This window comes from Anguilla rostrata, chromosome 6 (genome assembly GCF_018555375.3).
Source record: "Anguilla rostrata isolate EN2019 chromosome 6, ASM1855537v3, whole genome shotgun sequence".
Classification (NCBI taxonomy): Eukaryota; Metazoa; Chordata; class Actinopteri; order Anguilliformes; family Anguillidae; genus Anguilla; species Anguilla rostrata.
Genome location: NC_057938.1, coordinates 44362510 through 44389978, shown reverse-complemented (window position 1 = coordinate 44389978; position 27469 = coordinate 44362510). Strand labels below are relative to the sequence as shown.

The window sequence follows — 27469 nt, the reverse complement described above, 5'->3', positions numbered from 1 at the left end:
CTGATCTGTTGGACAGATGTTCGGGAATTTTTCTTCATTATGGTGAAAATTCATCAGTCATGAACTGTAGAGGCCTTCCTTGGCTTATCAGGCCTTTTGCGATTACTGAGCTCACCAGTGCTCTCTTTCTTTTTAATGATGTTTCAAGTACTTGATTTTGGTAGGCTTAAGGTGTGGCCTATCCAGGTTTTTAAATAGTTGTTATTCCATTGTTTTTGAATTGTTATTGAAAATCTTCAGTGTTATTGCACTTGTGCATTTACATTTAAAACAGATGTTTACGTTGTGTCGCATAATAAAAAAAGAAACTTTATGCCTATGCAAATAAATTTTGGTGGCATAAAAAATTGTTTCATATGTAATATGGATATTGCCTTTGTTTTAATTTTAATTTACCTGATCAGAAGAGGTGGTGGAAAATGCCTGCAGGTATACCACCATGGACCCTGTTTCTGCTGAATGGCTGCAGATAAGCAAGTTTGGGCTTGGTTAGTACTTGAAAAGGTGACCAAAAATAAATAGCTGCTAGAAGTAGTGTTGGTGCACCAGCAGGGGGCAATGTTCCCTCTGGTCAAATAATCCCCAATGCAGCGAATGGGACACTGTGCTGTAGGAGACACTGTCTTTGGTCTTCAGCTATATCACAGTAATCCATGGTCTCATTTATAGTGAAATCATGGTATATAATTGTCATTTAATTGTAACTTACTGTGAATATGTTACAGTAAAGTATTGTGAAACTTACTGTAAAAGTACTGCAACCAGTAGCCAGTAATTTATTGTAAATATATATTATATAAATGTATTTAAATAGACCTGTATATTTTTTTAATATGGTAGCATACATTATGATTTTCGGGCAAACATTAGTTTCAGTCATTGGCTGTTCAGTAATGATGTAGGGATATTTGTGAGCATAGTCTATTGCTGCAAAAGGTATTTCAGAATCTCAATCTATTTTCAGCTCAAGTTTTTAGTGAGATGGTATGGATGATATTACCAATCTAAAAAAATATCCAAAAGAAATGGACAGTTAAGCTATTTTTGTAGAGAGTAGGTGTTCATTAATTATTTTGGAATTATATTTGGAAGTATTATGTTTCAGTTAGGTTTTTTCCGGGTACTCTTTTCGGGTTTTCTCCCACTGTCCAAAGACATGCAGGTAGGCTAATCGGAGGCTGTAGGTATGCCCATAGGTATGAATGCGATAGTGAATGTTGTGAATGTTGTGTGTGCAGGCCTATGCCCTGCGATTTTGTTTTATTCCTCCATAAACTTTGGTAAAATATATTTTTAATTTGCTCAGGTGATAAAGGTGTTTTTGTTTGTTTTTCAGTTTCACACGCAATTTTGCCTTAGTTTACACATTTGTAGAGCTTCGTGTTTTGAGTATTGGCACGTTATTGTATTATGCTGCATTAAGCTTATGTATAAAAACATTATAAAATTTATTTCCCAACATTTCTTATTTTAAAAAAATATTGTGAGATTTTTCTGTTCCCAAATTCGTTTTATTTGCGGACAATACCAATTTACAGGCTTATAGGCTACCGAAAAGTTACTGAAGCGTTGTAAAAGGTTCAGTGACCTCTGTACCAAGTGGGTTGTTAAATGTATTTGCGTCCTTCAGCAGTAGACAGATGCATCAGTTTTTATGGAGATAATTAATTTCCGGTACCCTATCTTTGGTGGCTAACCACCAAATGTTACATTAACATTTGGAGAAATCTAAGTTCAGAAGTATCAAGAAATCCTCCTATAACCTCACCTTGTGAGAGCGAATCTACTCTCAGCCATTGTGAAATCGGTCCGCGCGATGCACATATCTGTCTGCGGAGAGAAAATCCGTGCCATCTGACGTTGAAGGATTTATGGGTTTATGCGAAATTGCTTTCCCCACTGTGTAGATTAAATACCGTGGGATGTTTTGTGTGCTGTGTCCGTAAAGCCGTGCATTGTTGAGCACCGACAAAGACCACGATGTTCAAAGAAGGCGCAGAGCTTCTTGCTTAGCTTTTATTGTTTTTGGGAGATTTGACTGTTGGATTGTAGGCACCTCGAATCCGACTCGTCTGGAGTGTGTGCACCATGCAGACGGATGTCTTGCTGTTGATCTGTGTCTGTGTGCTAGGTGCTGCTGGAAGATCGGTTCATCACAGGGGGCAGATGTTCGAAAATTACAGCCAAACAAGGTAATATAGAAAAACTTATATCTATACTGCTATGGATACTAATGCTATGTTAAACTATGACTTGCAGCCATAGTATAGGAACAAATTTGAGACATTTCGTATGAGCAGTAATGGCGTCAATTGGTATGTGCCTCAGATTTTAAGGCTTAATCAGTCTTTATCTTACTCTTCAGGATGAATAAATTTAAAATAATTTTCTGGGTTGTTTTTGAGACCTTGGGTAGGTACCAACTGAGATAGATTGAAATGCTTGATCTTAATGTGCAGTTGTGATGGCGTGATGACTAATTATCTAAATTATCTCATTTTCTAAAATTACAGTGTGCACCTAAAAATGACATTTTTAACCAATTTCATTTGAAACACTACTTAATCTGATTGATAGATTAATTAATTTACGCTTCCATTTTCAATAATGAGTACTGAACATCCACATGGCAAGCGTGAGGTTGGGCAGATTAGTCACCTGGGCTGACTTGTAGCACGAATATATTGCATGACAGCTGTTTATTTCCTTCAGTCTTATTCATTTTGTCTTATACATCCTGAGGAATGCGGCCTGTTAAAATTTTTTCGTATTGACTCGTTAGGGTCATCATTGGCTTATACTGTATGTTGTCTTGTAAAAACATTTTTTACATTGTTTATTGATTTGAAATTTGCAGTCATGCTTTTTTTTTGATATCCTGTCAATAACTATGATATGGTATCCAGAAATGTCCTGACAGTCCCACACCCCCACACATATCTGTAAGCTGCCCCCCAGAAATAGTGTTGATCTCGTTTTTGCACGCTCAGTGGATTTGCAGTATACATTTAGGATCATTATGGAATACTGGGTGAATTTTATGCACTTAATACCCCAAATGCCACATCTGTAATGTAATCTTGTCTCATTTGGAGATTATACTAGTATACATGTAAAATACAGATCTCACTCCACTAAAAGTCTTATATTGCTGTTCCTTGTCCTAGTCTGTAAAATGGCCTAGGTAACTAAGAATTTTACACCGGGCCAGTGTAAAAAATAAAGGTATTTGTGGGGTAACAATAAACAAAAATGGCTAAATTCCATCCATCCATCCATCCATCTTCTACACCATTCACCCCTTTTTGGGGTTGCAGCATGCATTGAGTATGGCCCGTCGGGATTCAATGCATAAGAGTCACAAAACAGCCCAGATCATCAGGATAAAAACAGATGGCGGTGGTTTCGCCTGCATCAGCTGCCAACATGTGGTGGCAGTTTTATGTTTTATGGAATAGGCCTACTCATGTTTCCCATATTTTGTCCACCCTTTAGTCAGTTCTTGGGTCAGTCAACAGTCATTGCTTTTATTTTTTTAAATAACGAATGATGCTTTTTTAATGATGCTGTAATACTAATAATAAAAGTACTATTTCAAGATTACATTTTTTCCACGGGGCATCACAGCAGTGCTGTAAATAGATGGTTACCGTGTTTGAAGGTATTGTGTCCAGCCCTCTGCAACCCTGAAACCCTTTAATGGTTGCTGTGCCAACATAAAGGCTTCTCACTGGAGATTAGAATTTGTAATCCAATGAACCCAAAATTGAGCCAACATAAAAAGTGCATTGTAATCAGTTACTTACAATGTTGTAGTTAGAGGAGTGTTAAATTTTTTCAGAGTACATATTTCTGATTTCATGAAAGCTTCAGAAGGGGAAAGTTAAGACTCCTTGGTGTGGAAAACTATCATAACAGTGTAAGAGATTTATGCTATGTTGGCACCGGATTGATATAGGGTGTGGTGTTGAAAGTATGTGGTGAAATTACATAACCCCTAATTCCAGTGTGTTAATGTTCTGTTTGGCGTGTTGTCATTATTATTTCAGGGGCTATGGCAGGTGTTTAAGATGATTTGAAAGCAACATAATGCAATCCCAATGCAATTAACAGAGATCTATCACAGTCTACATTGGCAGCAGGGTCGGGGAATAACGGAATTGCATGTAGCAGGAATAGACTTTCAGAACACTGAAATTCTGAGACTGTTTTTCCCATTTTATATAAATGGAAAATGATGGTAAATGGACTGCATTTATATAGCGCTTTTATCCAAAGCGCTTTACAATTGATGCCTCTCACTCACCAGAGCAGTTCGGGGTTAGGTGTCTTGCTCAGGGACACTTCGACACGCCCAGGGCAGGGATCGAACCGGCAACCCTCCGACTGCTAGACAACCGTTCTTACGTCCTGAGCTATGTCGCCCCAATGAGTAGTCGTGCTGCAGCATTTGTCTTGTTGCAGAGTTGCTTGCTTTGCATTGTATAAGTGATGGGTGCAAGATCATCTTAGTTCATCTATAGTGTTAGCGTGCTTAGTTCAAGCACGCTAACACTATAAAAGCACAAAGGGGAAAAAACTGTGGAATTACTGTCAATATTCGGGAAAAATAGGAAAATGAGAATACCTGAACATACATATATCAGTTTATTACATTTTGTAAACATTACCTTCACATTTAATATTCATATTTCTACTTTTTAATGGGTGTGTATTTTGTGAGCAACTGTTTTATTGTTCTTCTGGACCAGAACATTTTTGGACCATTCATCCAATATATGTCCTTTCAGCTTTAAACTTCATAATTGCCGAATGTTGCTTGGACCATGCTAATTACTGCTTGCGGTTTTTGGGAGAGTTGCAATGCACAGCCCCCGAGAACTCCAACAGTATTATACTGAGAAGTATATCCCTATCACAACATCTTCATTATATTAAACTATTTTTCTCATTGTCATTCCATATTATTTGGGTGTTATTTGTTTTGTAATATTTGGGAGGGTTGTAATCCCCTTATCCCCCTAATAAAATACACCCTTTGAATAGAAGTTCATTTTTACCTTACTTGTCCTCCTTCTAAAAGAAGGTTCTTACCTCATCTTCTCATGAGCAGAAGGAGGTATGGCTTTGGTTTCAAAACTTCACCAAAGCAAAACCTAATGCCATCTCTGTAAAAGGAGATTAAGGGAAAAGAAACCCCCTTGTATACCCAAGGATACCTAAAACTGCTCTGTGTGACTGACAGCTCTTGACTGTTCCATAGAGTTCCAGTTCCCACTGACCTTGTCAGCTCCGATTTATCAGATGCATAAAGGGTCCCTGCACAGATAGTTTCTAAGTTGCAACATTACACGTCCCAAATTTCTATCCTTCCCTGACCAGAATAGATTCTGAAGACCATGGAAATGGGCTTGCCCTCAAAGAGGCATCGGTGAGACTTGCACTATAATACAGACTGTTCATTTGGCTGTCACTTACCTTTCAAAGAAGGCAAACCTTGCTTCACCCTTTTACCCACAGTGCAAGATTCTGAGAGAGCCTGGTGGAGGTCAGTGCATTTTGTATGAAAACCAAACCAGCAGGCAGCAATTAAAACAGACATAGTAAACGTATATAAAATTAAACTTATTACTTGTTTCTTCCTAAATTACTCTTAATTGTTAATATTAATACATCAACTGATTCACTATCACTGGAGGAACCCCTTAGGCCTTCTCTTGGGTAGATGTTGAGGGGGGATGTGATCATATTTTAATAGCCAAAACCAATATACATGTCAAACTACTGATTACAAACTATAAAAACAACATAATCGGTAACATGAAGGTAAAAGTTTTGGAAAAGTGAACGAAAACTGTTAAAAATTAAGATTCTATTTCTTTAGAGGCAGCCCCTATCGGCCATGGCCTAGGCAACGCAGAAGAAGGGCAATACATTTAGTGATTTAGTGATTTGTTGTGCACAGACAGGTAGCATTGGGAGCATGGCAGAAGGGACCCAGTCATTCTGACTGGGCTGAGCACCAGCTGCTACAGCTGACAGACAGTGTCAGGTGCAGCCCTCTGTTCCTGCCAAGTGTTCTTCACAGGAAATAATATTAGTTTCATGCCTGGAACCAGTGCGAGACCACCTTGGGGACTGCAGTGTGATAAGGCTGACATAATATGTCTCAGAGGAGAACGTGTTTGTCTCCACGCCCCTCATTTGATAGCAGAGGTTACAGCAATGAGCGAGCGCTGATTCCCTTACAAAAAAATCGCATGTGAATCTAACATTTTCACATGTGAATTAATATGTTCACATGTGAGATGTGTTAAATTCACATGTGAAACGCCAATTTCACATGTGATTTTTTTTGTAAAAAGAAAATGTCACATAACTGACTTTAAAATGTGAACTCCAGTTTTCACATGTGAAAACAAAACACCTTTTTCCCACTTTAATCTTATAAGTGGATTTATTTTGTAGTTCACATGGGTACTCTTCACATGTTGGGTTGTTAATGTGTAATGTTGTAAATAAATAATTGAGCAAAATAAAAATTGAGTTAAGGAAAAATGATGGTGGTTAATTTGAATATGTCTGCATTACTGTTTGATCTTTGCTTACGTCTACAAGTAGCTAACTCTTCTGAATAAAGCCCCCTGGTTGTTGTGTACAATTCTAGATGGCTCAGACATACTCAATCAAAGCAGTTCATTATGGTATTTTCAAGATGGTATGGATAATGGCCACACATAGGCACTCGCAATGGGGTGATATTACACTGTTTCCTGGGGTTTAGTAAAGAAGACTTCCCAGGTATCCCCTCTGCGTTAGCGGATTTGGTCAGCGCATGGGCAAAAATCCCTGCATGCTAACAGAACTCAGTCACCTATAATCTCTTTTGACCTTGCAGGATATTATCATAATTAAAGTGGAGCCAGTGTGGTCTGAATGGTAATATCAGTGCTACTCTGTCTTTGAAAGGACACAGAATGTTTATGCAGGTGTTACCCAAGCGATTTGGGAAAACATTTCTGTAAGTCAATTGTCCTGCTGACTGTTGCCAATGCAGGTCGGCCAATACTGAGTAAGCAGAAATAACAGTGTACAGTGAAACCTAAGAAAAATAGTATTTAGAGAACTAAGAAAGCACTTGCCGAATGAATAAATGTACATGTAGATCAGCTGCAGTGGTCTGTATTTGCTAAGTAGCATGCTGCATCATTTCTATGCTTATTGAGGCATTATTGTACCATAATTAAAGGTTATTTCCATAAAAGTAAATTGTTATTACATTGATGCTACTCGTGGTGAAATCAAAAATGTATCACCCACTTTAAACGTTGGATAGCTGTACCTCTCTGCACAGATGAAAGACGAAAGATAATCCTGGCAACTGTAGGCATTCTCTACTATTGGCTGGTGTATAATGCGTAATTCTTTTAATACACTTATACTTCTGTGCTTTTACTTATCTGAAGCTTTAATTTTAGCCTCTTCGCAATGTATACTGGATTGATTTACGGCTGAGATTGGATTTTTTGAACCTACCAAACTCCATGAAAGCACAAATCATATGAAACCATAATCTGAAGACATGGCTTTGGGGTTTAGTGAGTAATGAAATCCATATGTATGAGAATAAGTCTCTTTTCACCGGAACATACTGTACGGAAAATATATTGTGATTTTTCTAAACCATAATGCTTTTTAAAAATAAATCTAAACAGGTGATTGGTCTCAGCTTGACAGTATTATGTTTTTTTAAAAGGAGAGGTGAATATACACATTAACACACACTAACAGATATTAAGTATTTCTGAAAAATATGTGAAATGTCTGTTTTTGAGATCCTGACCCCCCCCCCCCCAAAATGTATCACAATGCATAGCTGTGATGGATTATGAGACCTGGCTACAGCAGTCTTTCAATTGGATGATCTTCCAGTCATATAAACACTTTCTTTTTTTAAATTCTGGTATAATCGCATACACTTCATTTTCATTTTGATGTAAATGCAAGTACCTGTAAAGCACAAAACAGTTGTGTATGACTTTGATGTAATTTATTTTGTGCTCCATAATAAGAAATAGCAAGCACAGGAAAACAAAAAGTGCTGGCATATTCCAGCCATCTTGACGATTCATGTTTTTGTCTTTTTTTCTTGAGCAGATCAAGAAGAGAAACACAAAGGGAGGGAGAGGGCGGTCACAAATCCGGCAGGTGAGTCAAATGAATCTAACTCTGTCATCCAGAATTCATTAAAAGCTTGAACGAAAATCTGATGCGTGCTTTCTGAACAGAATCAGGCAGTCTCTCGGAAAAGGGGAAAGAAAGCACATCTGGACAGTGGAAATGCTATTCCTATTGATCACAGAGCGATACACACAGTTTCTCAATACATTCTTTTTAGGACAGGGCGTACAAGTCTGGAATTCTTGGTTTTGGTTTTTCAGAAGGTGGTTAGCATGTGTACTTAGTTTTTTGTATAATGCTGGAAGTAAATATCCCTGAATAAAAAAATGTTCAGGAGTCAATACAGTATTCCCACAGATGTTTTGGTATCTCTGCTTTTATTGCATCAACTTTTTGTTCCAGGCTTTTGTCAAGACTATTGCTTTTGAAGCAGTTTCCCTTTGCATATTGTCAGACTTAATATTGTCATCCTGATAATTTACAATAAAAAGACAGCCACGTAGAGCCAGAAGAATAACTTTGCACCATGACTAATCTACAATGTCAGAGTAAAGCCTACAAAGTTTGTTTTCATGAAGCAACAAAGTGGTGAACTGTTCCTTTTTAGCAATGGAACACCTGTGGAAACGAAGACCATTATTAACTGACTGAACATTCACTTCTTGTTTCAGAAAGTTGCCTTGCTCCTTAAAACGAATGCCATGTTTTTCTTCCCTTTAGCCCTATCCTGAAAAGAAGTCCGGATATAACAAAGGCTTACATGACGAAATCCGAACAGCTGCTCAGAGTAGATGATCATGACTTCACCATGAGACCTGGGTTTGGAGGTGAGGCTATTCAGCTGTGTAATTCATTTTTTAATTAAAGCAAAACTGCCTTGCTTTGAAAGATTATTTTGCGAAGACTTTAACCATTACCTTGTTGGGGCTTCAATGCAGTTTCAGTCTAAAGTTAAATTTTTATAGGAGACATGTCTTTGCTGGTGACTTTGAATATTTACTAGCTCACAAACACCAATTTGATTTCTGTCACATCTGTCTGCAGGGGAGTGCATCGAACATATGCTAATAATGTGAATTTTGAATGTGTTTTTAGACAGGATGGTCATTAATGGTAAAATAATCAGGATTGGTGGAGGTCTGAGTTTGTGCAAGACTCTCCTGACCAGAGTAAGTGCAGTGTGACATTTTAAAAAGTCATTACATAATTACAGAGGGATTACGCTGCTTTGGTTTGGGGAGTAATTGCACACCAGCATCAGTCTCAGCCTCAGATCTGCACCCAAGTCCTTGGCACCCATATTCTCCGGCAGTCTTGTATCCAAAAGATATAACTTGTAAAAATACTAATTGTCTTGATTTCCGTGAAAATATATTGAAATGGGGAGAGGGACTTGTCTGCCAGTTAAATTAGATATAAAAAATCCACTTGTGTGCACGCATGCATGCAAACAAACACACACACACACACACACATACACCCACCTGCTTTCCTGAACAGTCTGTCTCTATGAGACCGTGCTATCGTGGTCACATGACCACCGGCCCACTGCTGTAGTCCATGAGCAGATTGCTGTGGTATCTAATCTCAGTCAGAAGTCTGTGTGCGATCTGACCTGAGGTGACTGTTTAAGTTCTTTCCAGGAGCTCGGGTTGTAAAATGCTTGATTTGCGGCAGCATGCAAACATTGCTGGTGATAATGAGCATGCTGCACATAATCATGAATTTTAAAATGTATCTGTGTCAAAGCTGTTATACGGGGATTTGGTCGTGGCTTTGTGGAGCTAGGCATTATGGGATACAAAGCAGCTCTGTATGATATGGAGGATTAGTGACAGCATTAATGTATAACCTACATGTAGATTCAGCCCTCATGTAACACAGTGAAGGGGAAAAGAAAAGGTGCGGCAGAAACTCAAAATGTGTTTTTTGTGGATCTCTTTTGTACATTTCAGCTAACAACTCTGTTCTCCAAGGCATCCTCTCTTAACTATTTCTTCAAATATCCTTTTCTTTCCAGGACCTGCCATTCCAGTTGGCGTAGATGTTCAGGTTGAAAGTCTTGACACAATTTCTGAAGTTGACATGGTAAGTGATCTGATGTGAATTTGGATTTTTGTGCTTTTTAGACAAAATAGCACCGAATTTAAAGCTGGGTCTTCACTGTGACAGCTCAGTAAATCAAATCATGTTTAGTAAATGCATGCATGATTATTGTGATTATGTTGTTAACTTACAGTCAGCTGTATTTACACACAGACTTCAGAGCTTGAATAACATGTGCAATAACTGCAGATTTATGAATGACATGCATGACATTGAAAACAGTGTAATTTGTATTACATGAATAGAAATACAGGAACATATTTGGTTAGATACATTTTTTCCTGAATAACATGGTCACAACTGACCATCTTATACAGGAAATGATTCTAATTGAACTAAAGTAAACCTAACTTTGAGTTAAATTAAATATTATATTAACATGGGTAATGTTAATTTACATTATAATGTAACAATGTATAACAATGTTATAATGTACATTTAAATTACCTATGTTGATATAATAGCATGTCTTCAGAATGCTGTATAGTATTGAACTTATATAATTTCACTTAATGGTTACAGTTTCCCTAAATGTGAATGCATACCTTCTTGCTTGCTCTGAGATAAGTTAAGACCACCAGAGTGAGTGTAGTACAGGGCGGACAAATGCTAAGAACTGGCCATATTATATAACACAGAGGTGTGAACTGCCAAAAATACTCAGAGAGCACCTACTGTACATGGAATTAAGAATAGCTCAGATGCCCTGTATCTCAATGTCTGTTCGTGAGTCAGATTTAGCTATCTATAACCCATGTAAGCCTATGCAAATGTAATGCAATGAAACCTGATTGCCCTGTTCTGCAGTTTAGCAGGGGGGCAGGAGACAGCTGCAGTAGTGATAAAGAGATTTGCTTGTGTGTGTGTGTGTGTGTGTGTGTGTGCCTGTGTGTGCGTGTGTGCATGTGCGTGTGCGTGTCAGGACTTCACCATGACCCTGTACCTGCGACACTACTGGAAGGATGAACGCCTGTCCTTTCCCAGCAACACAAACCAGAGCATGACCTTCGATGGGCGGTTGGTCAGGAAAATCTGGGTGCCTGACATGTTCTTTGTCCACTCCAAGAGGTCCTTCATTCATGACACCACCACAGACAATGTCATGCTTCGCGTTTTCCCTGATGGCAAGGTTCTCTACAGCCTGAGGTAATCAGCGTGGGGGATGGGGGTGAGGGTGACCTCATCACAAGGTCACAGTTTGTGCACCCCTATGACATTTGTCTAAAGGTCTTAGGATTGGCTCAGTGCAAGACAGCCTTATTGCTGAATAAGCACACGCTGTATGAGGGCCAAAACTTTGTCTGTGTATGAGCAGACAAGCAGTATTACTGCAGTATTATTTTTGTGGAATATTTGTAAAATTGGTATGGAAAGATGGAGTAGCTCATCACTCCCCCCGTTGGATAGAAGCACACTCTGCATGGACTGATGGACAGATTTGTTTTGATTTGTCTCAATTGGGAAGCGACCTTCAGCCAAGGCTTTTCATCTGCAGACAAAGAAGGTTTTCTGCCCCACGGAAGGGGAATTGTGTGTTGCATGAAAATCTTAGTTCGTGAATAATCCAAAACATGGCTTAGATTATGGGATGTTGTAATGGCAAGGATATACAGTCTGGGGGTATATCCCACTGAGGAGAGAGGCAATCTGATCAGAGGGGTGTAATCTCTGGGGTGGGCCTGGGGATTTGTCCAGCTGGAGCAGACTGTGGGCGCTTGATCTTCTAACCCCCTTGTGTGTGAACTGTTTTGTCTCCTTTTCAGAAATCTGTACATACAGAGCGAGATTATCTTCCCTTGTTTTTCCTCATTCGTTGAGCAGAGCAGTGTAAAAGCTCCGCAAATCTTCTTTGCAACCGCATCGATTGTCTTCGGTGCCCGGGATTTATCTGAAATGTGATACGACGCACAGTAGTTTGTATCATTCCTTTGCGTCTGCTTTTCCAATTGGGTCATGTGATTTATATCTTGTACTGGGATTGGGAGCTAAGTGTATATCATGATTGATGAGCCACGGAAACTCATACACAAGAACTAAATCCAAACCCGTTAGTTACAGTTGATACAGTGTCTGTGCTGCCTGCGTGCGTTTCAGTCCACTGGTCACTAATGCTGCCATGTCCTCCAAGGGTCACAGTGACTGCCATGTGCAACATGGACCTGAGCCGCTTCCCATTGGACACACAGACCTGCTCCCTGGAGATTGAGAGCTGTGAGTTTCTTTCATGGCCGACATTTGCCGCCTGCCCCAAGTTCTTTACTTTAATGCCCCAGCTTCTTATCGTAATGTCTTAAGGTTCTTACCTTAATATCAATGTTAAAGTGCGCTGGCTTTTTTGTGCCCAAGGAGGCGAAAGTCGTGTGTGACGGCTGTGTTTCAGATGCGTACACGGAGGACGACCTGATGCTCTACTGGAAAAAAGGCAACGAATCCCTGAAGACCGATGAAAAGATCTCACTCTCCCAGTTTCTCATCCAGAAGTTCCACACTACCACGAAGCTGGCGTTCTACAGCAGCACAGGTACTGCCGAGCAATGCCCGACGTGCCCAGGCGGCTTTTTCTTCCAACCGAAACCTGACTGTGCAGACAGTGTGTATGCAGATTGACTTCCTGTGTTTGGAATGTTCCCACTTGCGCTCACTGCTGTCTTCTCCTCCCTCAGGATGGTACAATCGGCTCTACATCACCTTCACCCTGCGACGGCACATCTTCTTCTTCCTGCTGCAGACCTACTTTCCCGCCACGCTGATGGTCATGCTGTCCTGGGTCTCCTTCTGGATCGACCGCCGCGCGGTTCCTGCCAGGGTTCCTTTGGGTAGGGTGGAGCTCACTGTTCATGCAAACAGGCTTTGGTGGACAGTAGAGATAGCACCAAACAGCGGGTGTTAGCTCTGTCAGAGATGGTGGAACTGTACTCTCGTTGTGGCTTCTATGCACTTTTGGGGTGTGGGTATTGTGGTATTTAAAACAGGAAATGGGATGAAGAGTATGCTTTAAATGTTGAATGTGATGAGACATCTTGATGCTAAAGGTCTTTGAATGTATTAATCAGAGGGGTGTGGTCATCCTCCTCCAGGTATCACCACGGTGCTCACCATGTCCACCATCATTACCGGGGTCAACGCTTCCATGCCCAGGGTCTCCTACATCAAGGCCGTGGACATTTACCTCTGGGTCAGCTTCGTGTTCGTATTTCTATCAGTGATAGAGTACGCCGCAGTCAACTACCTGACCACAGTGCAGGAGCGCAAGGAGAGGAAGCTGAGAGACAGGGTAAGAGATTTGGAATGAGCCTTTGCATACTCATGTGCACTTGCCACCAACCGACAAAGGGGCCAGGTAAATTAAATACTCTCAAACCCCTCTGATTTCATTGAAGCAGCACGTATACTATAGACCATGAAAAGAAAATTTGGGCTTTTGATTTGTAATCAGAGCAATGTGCATTTAACACTTGTGTTCAACATCCAGTAGACACAGGCATTTATTGACATCATCTTTTTTGATGAAAGATACATACGTCATTTATCAGGTTTTCCTGATTATTGGAAATACTCCTTTTACTACTAAAATCTGTTCACAGTTCAGAGGCCTCAGGCCTGAACCGTTAGACTCTTCAATGAAACACTTACTTTATGCCCGAGCTATCAGCTTGTAAAAAGAGCCGAAACAGATATTGAGCAGAGGAAAAGCTTTCTCGCCGTCGTTAATTTCGCTGTAATTTGCCCGACCCCGCTTCCCGCCTGCAGCTCCCCTGCACCTGCGGCATGCCGCACACCTCCGCCCTGATGCACAGCAGCTACAGCGACGTGGACGTCAACACCACGGGGAACTACAGCATGCCGGAGGAGAACGGCGACAAGCGCGAGAGGATCCTGGTGCAGCTGGCGCTGGCCGACGATCGGACGGGGGTGGTGGGGAAGAGCCCCCGGAGCTACGCCAGCGTGTGGATCGACACGCACGCCATAGACAAGTACTCTCGGGTCATCTTCCCCGGTGCCTACACCCTCTTCAACATCATCTACTGGTCCATCTACTCATAACACATCGCCTCGCTCGGCCCAAGATGCTCCAGCAAACCAAGACCATGTACTTGGGATACAAGTTAAGAATCTTGTTTTTTTTAAAACTCAGTCTTGATAATGCTACATTTGTACCCTTGTGTATGTTTGAAAGAGTTTTGCGCTGTAAATTCTCGAAATGAAAGGGAGGAAATGGCATTTTACATGAACGATTTGATTCATTTGATCTTTTTATTAATAGTATTTGATCGGTTTAACTTGGTGTGAAGCAGATGGTGTATTTCAGAGATCATGCGCTGGTATTCATGGGTATGGATATGGGTATGAAATGCCGAAATCTTGTGTATAATAGTTGTTTTAGTGAATCTTTCTATTAATTTATTGTTTTTAATATTACTTTTTTATTTGGATGATATAATTGACTATTATAGTCATATCATTTCAGCACCATTTTACATGATGTTAACTTCAAAGAGAAAAATAATTCATACTCATAATAAAAAAAACACATTTTCATCAAAATCAGGCTCAAACATTAAAACATGACTTTTATGTTGACGTTAAGAATTAGACTTGCATTTATTTCATGACACACTGTCAAGGAATATGGAACATAGAAACATAACAAGTCAGCAAATCACAGTATTCTTCTCTGCATTGCAAATAATTTCGCTTGAACCTGAACACTTGAACAACTCTCAGCTTTGCACCAAGCCATGGAGTAAAACATGTGAGTTGATGTGATGAATCAAGCAAAATTTAAAACGTAAACTATGCAAGTCAAATATGTCACATATATGTTTTATTATTTAAGATGATGTATGCAATGCTAGTCATATTTATGTTCTGAAAGTTTATTACTTGCTGACACTAATTCATCAGCAGTTTTTTTTTACAAATACCTCTCTATAATCCTATTTTTTCTTCAAAATTTTATTTTTTCACAAACTTAAGAAAAATAATTCTGAATAAGCTTGAATAAGTGAATAAGTGTTTAACTAAACACGACACATCTTTTGATCAAAACTGACTGACTGAGCTACTGTACTGTTTAAAGAAAGTTTTTTAAAACCATTCATTCAATCATTACACACCAGTCACCAAATAAGCACAAGACACCTGTTTCAAAGTGGCTATTTTCATGGATAAGACCAAAAATCTATTTGCGTAATGGAAGCTCAAAACTATTATCTCAAAACTGGATATACTGGAAATCTTTCATTTATTGTGCATGGCAAATTCATGCATTCATAGTCAATATGCATTCTGCTAGTCTGACAGAATTCAGATTTCCCAAAAACACATTGCATTTTTTGTTGGAAACGATAAGCTCCCTTGAGGATACTTAAGGAATTACTGCCTTGTCTTTCTCCACAGTACATTATTGAAGAACCCTGTTATGTTTAGCAGGCCTAATTACTGTCTGTATGGGGCCATATGATGAGATAAATATGTAAATCAAGAATAATCTTACCTACACATTTTTGTTTATCATTTTTTTAAAATATGCGTGGAGATCATGTGCCCATTATTGAATACATGTTACATTAAGCCATTTTTGATACTTTTTTTAACAAGTCACTTTTTTAGTTTTTCTGTGCAATATATACCAAGTAAAAACATTTTATTTTAACAGTTTGACAGTTTGTATCATGTTGTGGCTGTATTATAGAGACATTCATTCCATAGAACAGTAGCGTTCTGCTTAGTTTCCTACTTTTCTATACAACGTACTGTTAAAGACACCAGAGGATAAAAACAGCAAATAAAACCAGTAACTGGCAAGAACTATTTGTATGCAGTTTTCTTCACCTGGCATTGGTAAATGACAAAACTAACCAGCCTGAACACCGACAGGAAAAAAAGAGACTTTTTATAGTTGATTGCCCAAACACCATCATCTAGGAAAAATGTGGGAAAAGCTACAAAAATATGTAAACATAATTAGAGTTATATGAGTCCTACTCTGAAAAATATGTTACTGGGAAAACCTCTCAAACACGAGCTTAACTGAAAACAGGTTCTAAAACATTCTTCATGCAAATCAGGGAAATTCAGATAAGTTATGGTTTCAAGGGCAAAATCCTGTGAGACTAACACATTAGCACAGACCACCTGTAAAGACTTGGAAAAATGAAATCAAGCAAAATGGTTTTTTTTTTGCAATGCTTTATTAAAAGATAGCATTCAATTAATAGTGTTATCATTCAACGGTATAGCTTAATGAAACATTACATTCTACCTGAACAGTTTTTACATTGCCTGTACAAACACACAAGCGCTTATACCCACTTGAGTGGTAGTACCATGAGTTTCAACCATCAAATAAGTCCTACCATCCTGTCAACATTGTATTTATGACCTCGCTGGGTGCTGCTGAAACATGGGGTGACTGTGATAATCTATATATATATATATATATATTTTTTTTTTTTTTTAGCAGATGCTATTATTCAGGGTGCTTATATTTTATTGTGAAATATTGTACCCCCATTACAGGCTTGCACAAATGTTAGCATAGCGGTTTTGCACCCCTCCAAAAGACTTACAGTACTGGCACAAATTATAGAAACATTGCATTTCTAAACAAGCTTGTTTGACGATTAATGCAATATTTGGCAACAATTTCTCTTTTTGTCATAAATGTAATATGTAATATCAACATAAAACAAAAGTGAAAAAATAATAAGCATTTTTGTTTGTTTTTAAAAAAAAAAACTACTATACATTAGCTCATAGTAGTTCACACCAACATAATTGAGCAGTACAATGTATATTACTGGAAATTTTAGCATGGACAGGTATTTATTTGTCCTGTATTCTACATAAAATTATAACACACAAAAAAAATCGCTTGTATATGTTATTTCAAATTACCGATGGTCACATAATGTCATTACTACTCATGGTCAAGAAGATAACAGCAATAGGCTACATTTTCACAGATGAAAATGGCTCTGAAAAACAACAACAGAAGAAAGGGCACAGATCAGTTGTAAAAGTACTAAACTTCTTCAATCACAGTGCCAGTGCCAGTACCATATACTACATATGATAATTTGGTTTTCAAACCTCACTGAGCTGCCTGGCAAGTATACCTGCAGAGCTGCAACAGATATGGAAGGACAGAAATACAGAGGTCTGAATTAAATGAACATTTGTCCTTAATTTTAGAGATACGGCGATATATCGGCCAATGATCGGCATCTGCTGATTAACTAGCAATTTGCACCACCCCATATAATCGGAAATCAGTATCGGCCAGAAAATTTCATTCATTTCGGTGCATCCCTACTTAATTTTCACACAAAATTCAAAGCGTAGTGTTGATTTTTTTTTTTGTCACATTTTGCCGATTTTGCAGAAGTTGGCACTGAAAAGGAGTAGGACCTGCACGTGCTTGCGAGCGAATCTGGTTGTGAGGACAGAGTGGTCTTACTGAGAATGGAACGAGCCGAGGGGCGGGGGGTGTGCATGTGGAGTGCCGTGGCGGACGGTGCCGCTGCCGCTGCCACTGCCGCTTCAGCGCAGCCCGGCCGCCCCCCCGCAGTGCTTCGGCTGTGGGCCTTCTCCGCTCTCCCTCCTCTTCCTCTCCCTCTCCTCCTTCAGCACAGCCTCGCTGAACTCCTCCCGAACCCGCTGCAGCATTCCGGGGCAGAACAGCACGTCCAGGGCGGTCATGGCCAGGGCCTTGGCCGTCCGCAGGGTGTAGAACTGGGCATTCTCAGCTCCTGCAGCATTTAGGAAACACCACCAAAACAAACACCTCAGAGGACAAACTTTACAAGGAAAAAACACGGAACACTTTCAAAGAGTAAGGCCGTGAAATGTGTTTTGATTGGTCAATTCTACATAAAGTTGCCATGTACTATAGGCCAGCGCTACTGAACTCCAAGTCCTGCGGGCCATAGTGTCCTCACAAATGTGCTCCAACCATGCACTACACCATACGATCTCATTAATCTACCTCCCTGGTTCAGGAAGTTAGCTGGTGGTGTAGTATACAGTTGAAGCAAATACCTGCAAATATTGCAGCATGCAGGACCTGAAGTTGAGTAACCCTCCTATAGACTATGGTTCCTATTTTTTTGGATGAAAGACTACACCCTTTAGAGAGCTTATTGGTTATGCCAGTGGAGTTTGGCAGAAAAACGGACGCATCTGTTCTGTGTCTAAACATACCAGCTGCAACAGTATACTCCTCGGTGTGATTCAGGGCCTCAGAGCCAATGTAGAAGTAGGGGTGGATCCCAGGAACGACATAAGTCACATTTCCAAAATCGGTGGAGCCTGCGGGAGATCGCACAAGATTTTAGCTGTCACTCTACTCAGCTTTTGTCTTAAAAAAGAAAGCAACCTGAAAGCAAAAACATAACATGAGAAAATGACTCCATCCTCGTGGCTGGTTGTATTCAGACATTTTAAAGGATGTGCACTGTTCACGCCTGAGGGATACAGCATCCCCGTGGGTTCCCTTTTCATTACACCTAACACCAGTTCCTCTTACAATCAGTCTCTTTTCCATTGAAATAACATGAACTAACTGCTCAGGCAGACACTGCAGTAAAATATGCTTGCCTTGCAGTGAACGCGTCACAGCCAGGAAGCTTGCACCAGACACAGTCACAGGGATTTGTCTCACAATAGCTAGAGTATCCACTGAGACATTTCAGGCTGCAGCCTCTCTTTCCATTTTGGCAGCGGCTGCTGAAAATGTCCACATGTGACCCGAGTGCGCACGGGAAGGCAAAGCGCCCCCTCATGGCAGCATGTTGTAACCACTGACCTAAATATTTCCTTGCAGCAGGTGCAAGCTGTGCACCAATTACCACGTGTTCTCTCGTGCCAGTGCAACTCATCTGAAACCCGAGACCGATGGCCCTGCAGTAGTACTGTAAACACATTTTTCAAATGGTTGTATCCCCTTTCTTGTTGTCGTACGAGCGGGGAAGAAGCGCCCGGCGGTTTCCTCTTACCAGAGGACATCGTCAACACCTCCTGGTCTGTGGTGAAGTCAATACCCAGGGCCTCTCCGTTCTTCTGGTACAGCCCGTCCAGGGTGGTGTTACGGAGGATATTATGGTACTCGTGCTTGGCATACTGCATCTCCACCTACAGAAAGCAGCGGAGAAGAAGAGGAACAACGGCTTTATTTTTTATAGCTCACCTCGTTTTGCTGAATTTGTTGACTGGTCAATGGTCATTCATGGGGGATATACCATGTATACCACGTATGTATATTTCTAAAAAGTGGTAAAACTGCATATTACATACCGAATACACATATGTGTATAGTATTACCAGTGGTCACGAGATTATAATATTGTGATTTTATATTTTCCATCCAGCACTTCAGGCATACCTGGCAACCAGTTGCCATGGCGGCAGATCTGAAGCACATCTCTGCCTTGGTTCTGATGACTGGCAGGTCGTAACGCTTGGGGGCGCGAAGGTAGAACTCCAGCTCAGAGTAGGCTGGGATGATGTTGGGCTTTACCCCACCATGCTTAATGATACCTACAGTACAGAATCACATGGGAGAGCTCTTGGATTTCTGGTATTTATACGTGTATATGCTTATATATTTTGACATTTGTTAAGTTAAATACTTTTTTCAGAGAAAAACAACGTAAGTGTTAGGGATGAGGCAAGATTAGCACTATGCTTAGGAGCTTGGGAAAGGGTTAGTTTAGCACAAGGGTTAGTCTTTGATGTTTAACAGTCCAATGTGGTTTTTAATGCGTAATGACTCCCAAACAGGTTAATTTGATGCACTAATGTGTGACTTCCAAACAGGTAAGTTTGTAGCAAAGTCCACTGTACTGCACAATGGAAAACACGTTATCATTACATTACATTTATTTGGCTGACGCTTTTATCCACAGCGACGCGCAATAAGTGCATACCAAAGGTCAGCGGAACAACTGTGAAGCACAGGTTCGATAAGGTACAAGATCGAATCTGAATTAATCATTACCACAGTTTAATCGCCTTAAAATACTGTTTCAGTGCTGCAGCGAGCTCGTGCCAACTCTACGCTGCCCAGCTGGAGATGGCCTCACCGTGGAGCCTCCAGTCGGGCTTCAGCTGCTGCCTGAGCACAGAGAGGTTGTTGTAAGCCAGGACAGCTGCGTCCAGCGCGTTGACCCCCTCCCAGGGGTAGGCGGCGGCGTGCGAGGCCTTCCCGTGGTACTTCACCGTCACGCTGAAAATAAAACCGGGGAGGGGGGCGGCGCCCCGACGCTGCGGGGTTATTCTGAGACAGGTTACTCAGAACTCCTCGGGCCTCGCAAACACACGGCCATAAACGCCAATACGTGTCGAGCCCTCGCCGATGATTCGCTCACTGGGCAGGTCCCCTTACTCTGTCAGAGCGCTATGTTTGGACTCAATCCACACTTCTCCTAAATTTGACTTGAAATGAAATTAGCGTGAAAGCTTTTCTATACAATCAAAGCCCGGCAAGTTAGTTTTGGTCACTGTTGAAGTCCTCAAACTGTGATTGTTGATTGAATCCAGGTCTTATTGGTGGGGTAGGTTTAAAGCCATTAAGTCCAAGCCATTTTGTGTTCATCCGGAAAAGATTTGCCCATTATCAATCCATTCTCAGATTGTCACAGGCAGAGGGAAGTGGTACCTTCCACAAGCAAGTTGCTCAAATAGACTGGTATAAACTTAGAACTGTAATTGTTAAGGCAGTAATACAGTATGAATGGAGCTCATAGTTTCTGTCTATGAATGGCTCTTTGACTTCAGAATGTTCTAGATGATATGTTGCCTCCACCTATGGCTGCATTTCAAGCAAACAGACCAATAATCCTGTTCTCTAAAAATAAACCCATCAGTGTAGCACTGGGATACTCTGGACTGGTGTACATGGTGTTATAGCAACACTGTTACCAGGGTCATGTCTATGCTGAGCTGTGTGGAGCAATTTATGCTTTTACTATTGCACCAGCTGGGTGCAAGTATTGCCAGCAGCAAGCAAATGACATGAATTCAGAATTTAACCAACTTTGCTTTTAACAAAAACTTGAAAATAAATTTAGCATAGCTTACTCTGTTCACTTGGGTTCTTCCCAAGAACAATAAATAAGCCAGTATTCTTTGTTTTCCATTTTATAAAACATGGCCAGAATCATCTGTTACATTTTTATTACATTTCTACATACACTTAAATCCCTGAGTATGTTTAATATATCCCAAGTTCAAAGTGGAAGCCAATATTTGTGATCAGTGTGATGATGCACACTTACTCGTGCTCAGCCACATCAGGGAGGTAAGGGGCATCCTCCTGGGAAGGGTGGGCCATGAACACCACGTCCATTCCCTCGAAGGCCCTAGCCTGAATCAAGTCGATCTTGCCCCCGCCGACCTCCTCTGCGGGGGTTCCCAGCACCGTCACCTAGAGAAAGAAGACAGGAGGGCGTTCAGTCACTTAGGTATGGGGAGGCTCGCTCTTCGAATGCCGTGCCCCTCTAAAGTAGTCTCTTTATGAACTTCTACTGAGAGCTACAGTATAGAAGTCATTACTGCATACGTGCTGTCTCTATATACATACAGGTCCTAGCCACTCCAGGAAGAATGTCCATTCTCCTCATTAAAAAGTTAACATTAGACTTAGAGAATGAGACATTTCGATGGTCATAGATTCAAATCCGCTGCGGTCTTAATGAAGTCCCAAAATCTGAATTTCTTCCTTAGTAATATCCTACTGTGTGACTAGATAGTGTAAGATGTACTTTATGTTACTAAGTAACGTGCAGGACATATTACAAATACCTATAATGTTCGCTTTGAAGTTGCGAGGTTGTGCACCTCTCCATGGACGTGACGCAGCAGAAAATGAATGCGCACTCAAAATCTTAAGTCAGCCACACAAATCCTGTTTGTGTTCCTGTTCCACTAAAGCACACATCCCTTCCAAAAGTGGTTTCAATGTCATTACATACATATTGACACATATATATGTAGTTAATAAGTTATTTTATATGTAACTTAATATATATAACCCACGGTTGTAACTACCAGTACTCCTGTTTGTAGCTACAATGATGTGTATTGTTTACTATATCAAACAGTATGTTGGTTAGTTCTGATACATACTGTATGATGTCAGTACAGACGTGATCATAACAGCCCTCAATTACAGTTTTGAGGGAAAGACTGCACATCACTGTAATCTAAGTCTAACCTCAGGTAACATAAATTTTACACTGAAACCATCAATGAGAAACCTGATGTCTGGGATGACATCATTCCCAACTGACTTTTAACATATTTATTCTTCTGAAAGAAACAATGGACAGAAAAATGTGCTTAAAAATCACTTACATTGCAATTAATGCATTTTATATGTACTGCCAGTACTGATGCTGCCAAGATCAACTGTCACATTGCCTTAAAGCAGTGATATGGAGAGTTGACAATAAATAAGTTGACCATGAATAAGACTGCAGTACTCTGCTCTAGACACTGTGACGTTTTCAGTATAAATGTTTTACAAGCTCTCCTACAATAATAACCACAGGGGTTTAACCTTTGAACAAATGCACAAAATGATAACTAGATTAGTGACGTATGATGTAGAAGAATGACAAACAACCCAGTTGGCTGCACAAAATCTAACGACATTTTACCCGTTTGAAGGTGCCACAATCCAAAAATATTATAACGCAAAAGCTCATTAGTCAAACCCCTACTAACATACTCGCAATACGCTACAATGCAGTGTGTGCAGTACTATTATTTGCCTGCCCCCTCATTTTAAATTGACATCATATGAATGCAACAATCCGCTGTTCCAAACATGGAATGACGATGAAACAACTTTAAAAGAGCTCTATGTGATGGTGTTTTTGACTCTATAGACTGCTAAGATGCATGACAGAACCTTCACAGCGTTGCGCTTTAGGACTACAGCTGAAGGCAAGATGCCCCAACCCGATCGTCAGAAGCTTGCAGTCTTCCCCCTAGAGAAAAGCCTTGTTCAGGCAAATAAAAAGCTTGTTCAAGTCAAGATGAACAAAACAAAACTAGTTATATTGTGGCATGAATGGTTAATGTATAGCCTACTTAGCTTCTGTAATTTTGCTATTCAAAATAATACAAAATTCAATCCTGTGACTCAATCCACTTCAACGAAGGACAAAAGTGTGTTCTTTTAGGATTAAAAAGTATACTCTCTGGAAAATAAGGAAAGTTCACTTAAACAACAAATGCTATACGTAGATTTTCGATAGAAACGCTATACATGCAAATAAAGCCTTACTGTAACGTAACGCTTCAGGGAAAGAATTGGGCAGAAGAATTTAAAGATTACAACGTACTTTATGGTGTTATACAGGCTACTAAATACAATAATTAACTGGAAAAAATTGTCCACACATCTTACCTTGATGCGCACAGGACAATCCGATATACTTTCCAGCAAACCCTTCAGGCCGAGGGCTGCTGCAGCACCCACTTCTGCGATAAGGTTATGTCCGCATGCATGTCCAATGCCGGGCAATGCATCGTATTCACAAAGCATACCAACATTAACAATGACATCGCCCTCTTTGCCACCAACGGGTCCCCAAGTCGCCCGAAATGCTGTTTCCAGTTTGTAGTGACTCTCTACTGTCCATCCCTGTTCGTCGGTGAAGAAGCGTACAAGTCTGTCGTGTGACAGTTTTTCCTCATAAGCAAGCTCTGAACAGTTCCATATGTCTTTACTAAGAGCATTGAGCTTATCCTTGGCTTCGTCTATATAGCCACCGGCTTTTTGTTTCCACTGTCGTAGTTTTTCTTGAGATACGCCACTGAACTGTGCTGCCATGGTCAACAGTCAACCGCAGCGAAAGTGTTCGCAGTCGTAAATTACTAGAAGCAGTCTTTATCTGCGAGATTTCTTGACAGAAGCTGTTGATGTTAAGTTGTTATTTCTCACGTAAAGCAGTGAGAAATATCTACAAAGGGAAGCGTGCACGCAATATATCTTAGCTATACAATAGGAAATAATGTTTATGGTAAGGAGGAAATGTATATCTTGTTAAAAGTAGGTAGTCAATGAATGTCAGCAGTTATCTGTTTACAAAGGCATAAACTTCATCTTCCTAGGTGTTTCGCAAAGGATTCACTGGCTGTACCCTACGAAATACCGCGGTGCAATGCTTCCTGGAATGTGCACGGTCTGTATTTACGACCCCAACCACATGCTGCCATACGCAATGCAGTATGGTTAAGGGAGTTCACGACGTAAAGCAGCACTGCAGGAGTGTTACGTTCAGAACTACAAGTTCATGGAAGCCATTCTCGATATTTCTACTCGCGACTAGTTGAATGTATCTGTGAAGTTGCGCAAAGGTGTTTGTTTATTGTAGCTGCAATCTAATTCGGTACTGTGAAAAAAATATTAACGTTCCCAGAATTTGACGAACCTTCCTAAAACAACGGGCGTATTTATGTATATAGCCAAGGACTATTTTGCACCACCTGAATTATACTCATAATAAATGTGTATAACTAATGCAACGGTTATTCCCCCCTTACTATCTACACGTCGTTCCACAGAACGTACTATACCGTCCTTTATTGACAATAATAATAATAATCGAAATGTTTTGCCTATATGGATTCGTACATGGAAAATGACATACAGCCAATGAAAGAATATTATGAATTTATAATCTTACCACTACACTATAGGATTGGTATACATTTTCAGCTTTCACACAAGGATCTTTTTCGGGCACATTTTTTCTCAGAATATCAGACCTGGATTTTAAGCCAAACCTTTATTGATCTTTTTGGGCATTACAGTCTTGGAGTTGTTTATTAATGCTGAATTAACCACTAAAAAGTGTCTATTTGTGTATGTGTGTGTGTGTGTGTGTGTTTTCCTGTTTTTTTTTTTACTGTTACATTATGGAAATATTTTACAAGAGTTTTTCTTTTCGGCATAATAAATATAATATATAATAAATGTAATACCAACATGAAAAATAAAACAATTAGCATTTGTGTTAAACAAGTAATAAAACCATTACCTGTTCCTAAATGTATTTGTTCATACCTATACAACTGAGCAGTCTAACGTATCTTTTTTTTTTTAAATTTTATAATCAGCTTGAACATGTATTTCTTTATCCAGCAATTTTCTACATAACGTGATCATTTTCATGCAAATATAACCTTTTTTTGGCTCGTACACTTTACACAAATTATTGAAGGTCACATAAATGTAATTTGTACTTGTGGTCATGAAGATAACTGTTTTGAATACATTTATTCAGATGGATTATTAAATGGCTCTGAGAAATGACAACAGAAGAAAGGGCACAGATAATCTTTTAAAAAATAGTATTACATTTTTTTGAGCATATAGTTTCCATAATGTGTGCCAGTACTGTATGTATATGTATATATCAATGTATGTATGCATGTTTGGGTAAGCACCAGGGGATGCTGTTTTTCAATAATCTACCATAACCATGCAAACAGTGGCACTTCATTTCATGAAAACAAACAACTGTTTATGTTTACTTTGTTGAGCTTCATTGCACTGCATACATGAACTACACTGAGAAGGCATGGATAAATTTCGCTTAGCATTGCTTAGCGTACACACACACACAAACACACACACACACACATATATATATATATATATATATATATATATATGTATATATGCAGTGAGCTCCATAATGTTTGGGACAAAAACATGTAGTTTCTTGATTTGGTTCTGTACTATGTTAGATTTGTAATCAAACAATTCACATACGGTTAAAGTGCAGATTCTCAGCTTTTATAAAGGTCATTGTTATACATTTTGGTTTCACCACATAGGCATTACATCACTTTTTATACACCCCCCACAGTTTGCCAGAAGTACCTAAAACAACCTGCAGAGGTCTGGAAAAAAGTCTTGTGGACAGATGAGACCAAGATTCACTTGCATGAGAATTATGGCAATAGAAAAGTGTGGAGGCCAAAAGGAGCTGCCCAAGATCCTGAGCGACAACCAACCCCCCCCCCCCACCAGGTGGTTTGGGCGTGGTTAGCTGCCACAGGTACTGGCTCACTTGTCTTCATTAATGATGCAACTGCTGATAGCAGCAGAATAATTAATTCTGTAGTATACAGAAGCATCTTACTTGCTCAAGTTCAAGCAAATGCCTCCAAACTCATTGGATGATGTCTATGGGTCAAATAGAAATTCAACTGGGAAATGACATAAATTGTGCCAGAATATTATGGTATAGTAATAAATGTATGAATTTCATTTATAATGTCAACAGTACCTGCAGTTTTGCATATGTAGCTCAGAATTTCTTAGCAATTATCGGAAAAGCAAAAAAGTTTATGGTTGTAAAAGCAATCTCTGAAATCTGAAACCAACACTCCATAAGAAAAACAAATTTGTTACAAATTACGTCTTTTGCATGAGATGTACACCCTTCTGTGAATGTTTTTAATCTGAACCAAATGTTTCCTCAGAAAGAAATACGATAGTTTCAAACACCTCCGGGTTTTGTAAACACGTTGCAAATTACTATTCTGTCCAGCAGGGGGCATTCGGGAGCTGTTTGCTTGAATTTTCCTTCAGTGATTAGACCAGGGTTTTGTGTTTTCCTGTCAATCAAAGACTTAAAAGAACACCCCAAAAACCAGCAGACCTGACTGCAGGACTGTAGTTTGACACCTGTGGGCCAGATGCATACACTATAGTACCAGGGTAGCTCCTGTGCGTACTTCAAGAATTGCTACAAATGCACAATTTTCAAACAATACTACCAAATCTGGTTCCATGGGAGTACAGATGGTTATGTAATCATCCTTCAGAAATAAAATATCAGAAATAATGTTTACTTCAATATGAGTAGTGAACCCTTCAAACTATATGTTGAAATGATGAAAAACCAGTCGAAATGAACTAGAAGCAAGTCTGAATTCCGACAAATCATACCTGTTTGAGGTTGAGGAGTGACTTAATTTTTTAATATTTCTTAATATACAGTAAAATGTTGTAGGGCAAATCTTGCACCACAGACACACGGCTGGATGTCGTGCAACATTCCAAAAATATCTTATTCCTTAATTTCACAGTAAACCAATTGAAACTCTGGATCATACGTTTACAATGTAATGTTACTACAGTCACTGATATAGGACT

At 39.8% G+C, this 27469-nt stretch overlaps 2 protein-coding genes across 3 annotated transcripts; one reads left to right on the top strand and one right to left on the bottom strand.

Annotated features, from left to right (window-relative positions):
- The first annotated feature begins 1624 nt into the window (after positions 1–1624).
- LOC135257321 (gamma-aminobutyric acid receptor subunit rho-1-like) lies at positions 1625–14436 on the top strand. Of its 2 annotated transcripts, XM_064339938.1 has the most exons (10): positions 1625–2192; positions 8158–8208; positions 8902–9008; positions 10202–10269; positions 11210–11433; positions 12416–12498; positions 12668–12808; positions 12951–13103; positions 13365–13561; positions 14038–14436. In XM_064339938.1, exons 1-10 carry the CDS (start codon positions 2089–2091, stop codon positions 14329–14331), a joined length of 1422 nt encoding a protein of 473 aa, XP_064196008.1. In that variant the 5' UTR covers positions 1625–2088; the 3' UTR covers positions 14332–14436. The 2 variants fall into 2 exon arrangements, with proteins under 2 accessions (XP_064196008.1, XP_064196009.1); XM_064339939.1 differs by lacking the exons at positions 1625–2192; positions 8158–8208; positions 8902–9008 and adding an exon at positions 9521–10083.
- Positions 14437–17596: 3160 nt separating this feature from the next.
- On the bottom strand, positions 17597–24479 carry LOC135257322 (xaa-Arg dipeptidase-like). Its single transcript, XM_064339940.1, has 7 exons — positions 23705–24479; positions 21567–21715; positions 20373–20515; positions 19673–19827; positions 19287–19422; positions 18493–18600; positions 17597–18041 (listed from the first exon to the last, which is right to left on the bottom strand). The coding sequence occupies exons 1-7, from the start codon at positions 24128–24130 to the stop codon at positions 17833–17835; spliced, it is 1326 nt and encodes a 441-aa protein (XP_064196010.1). The 5' UTR covers positions 24131–24479; the 3' UTR covers positions 17597–17832.
- Positions 24480–27469: the final 2990 nt, after the last annotated feature.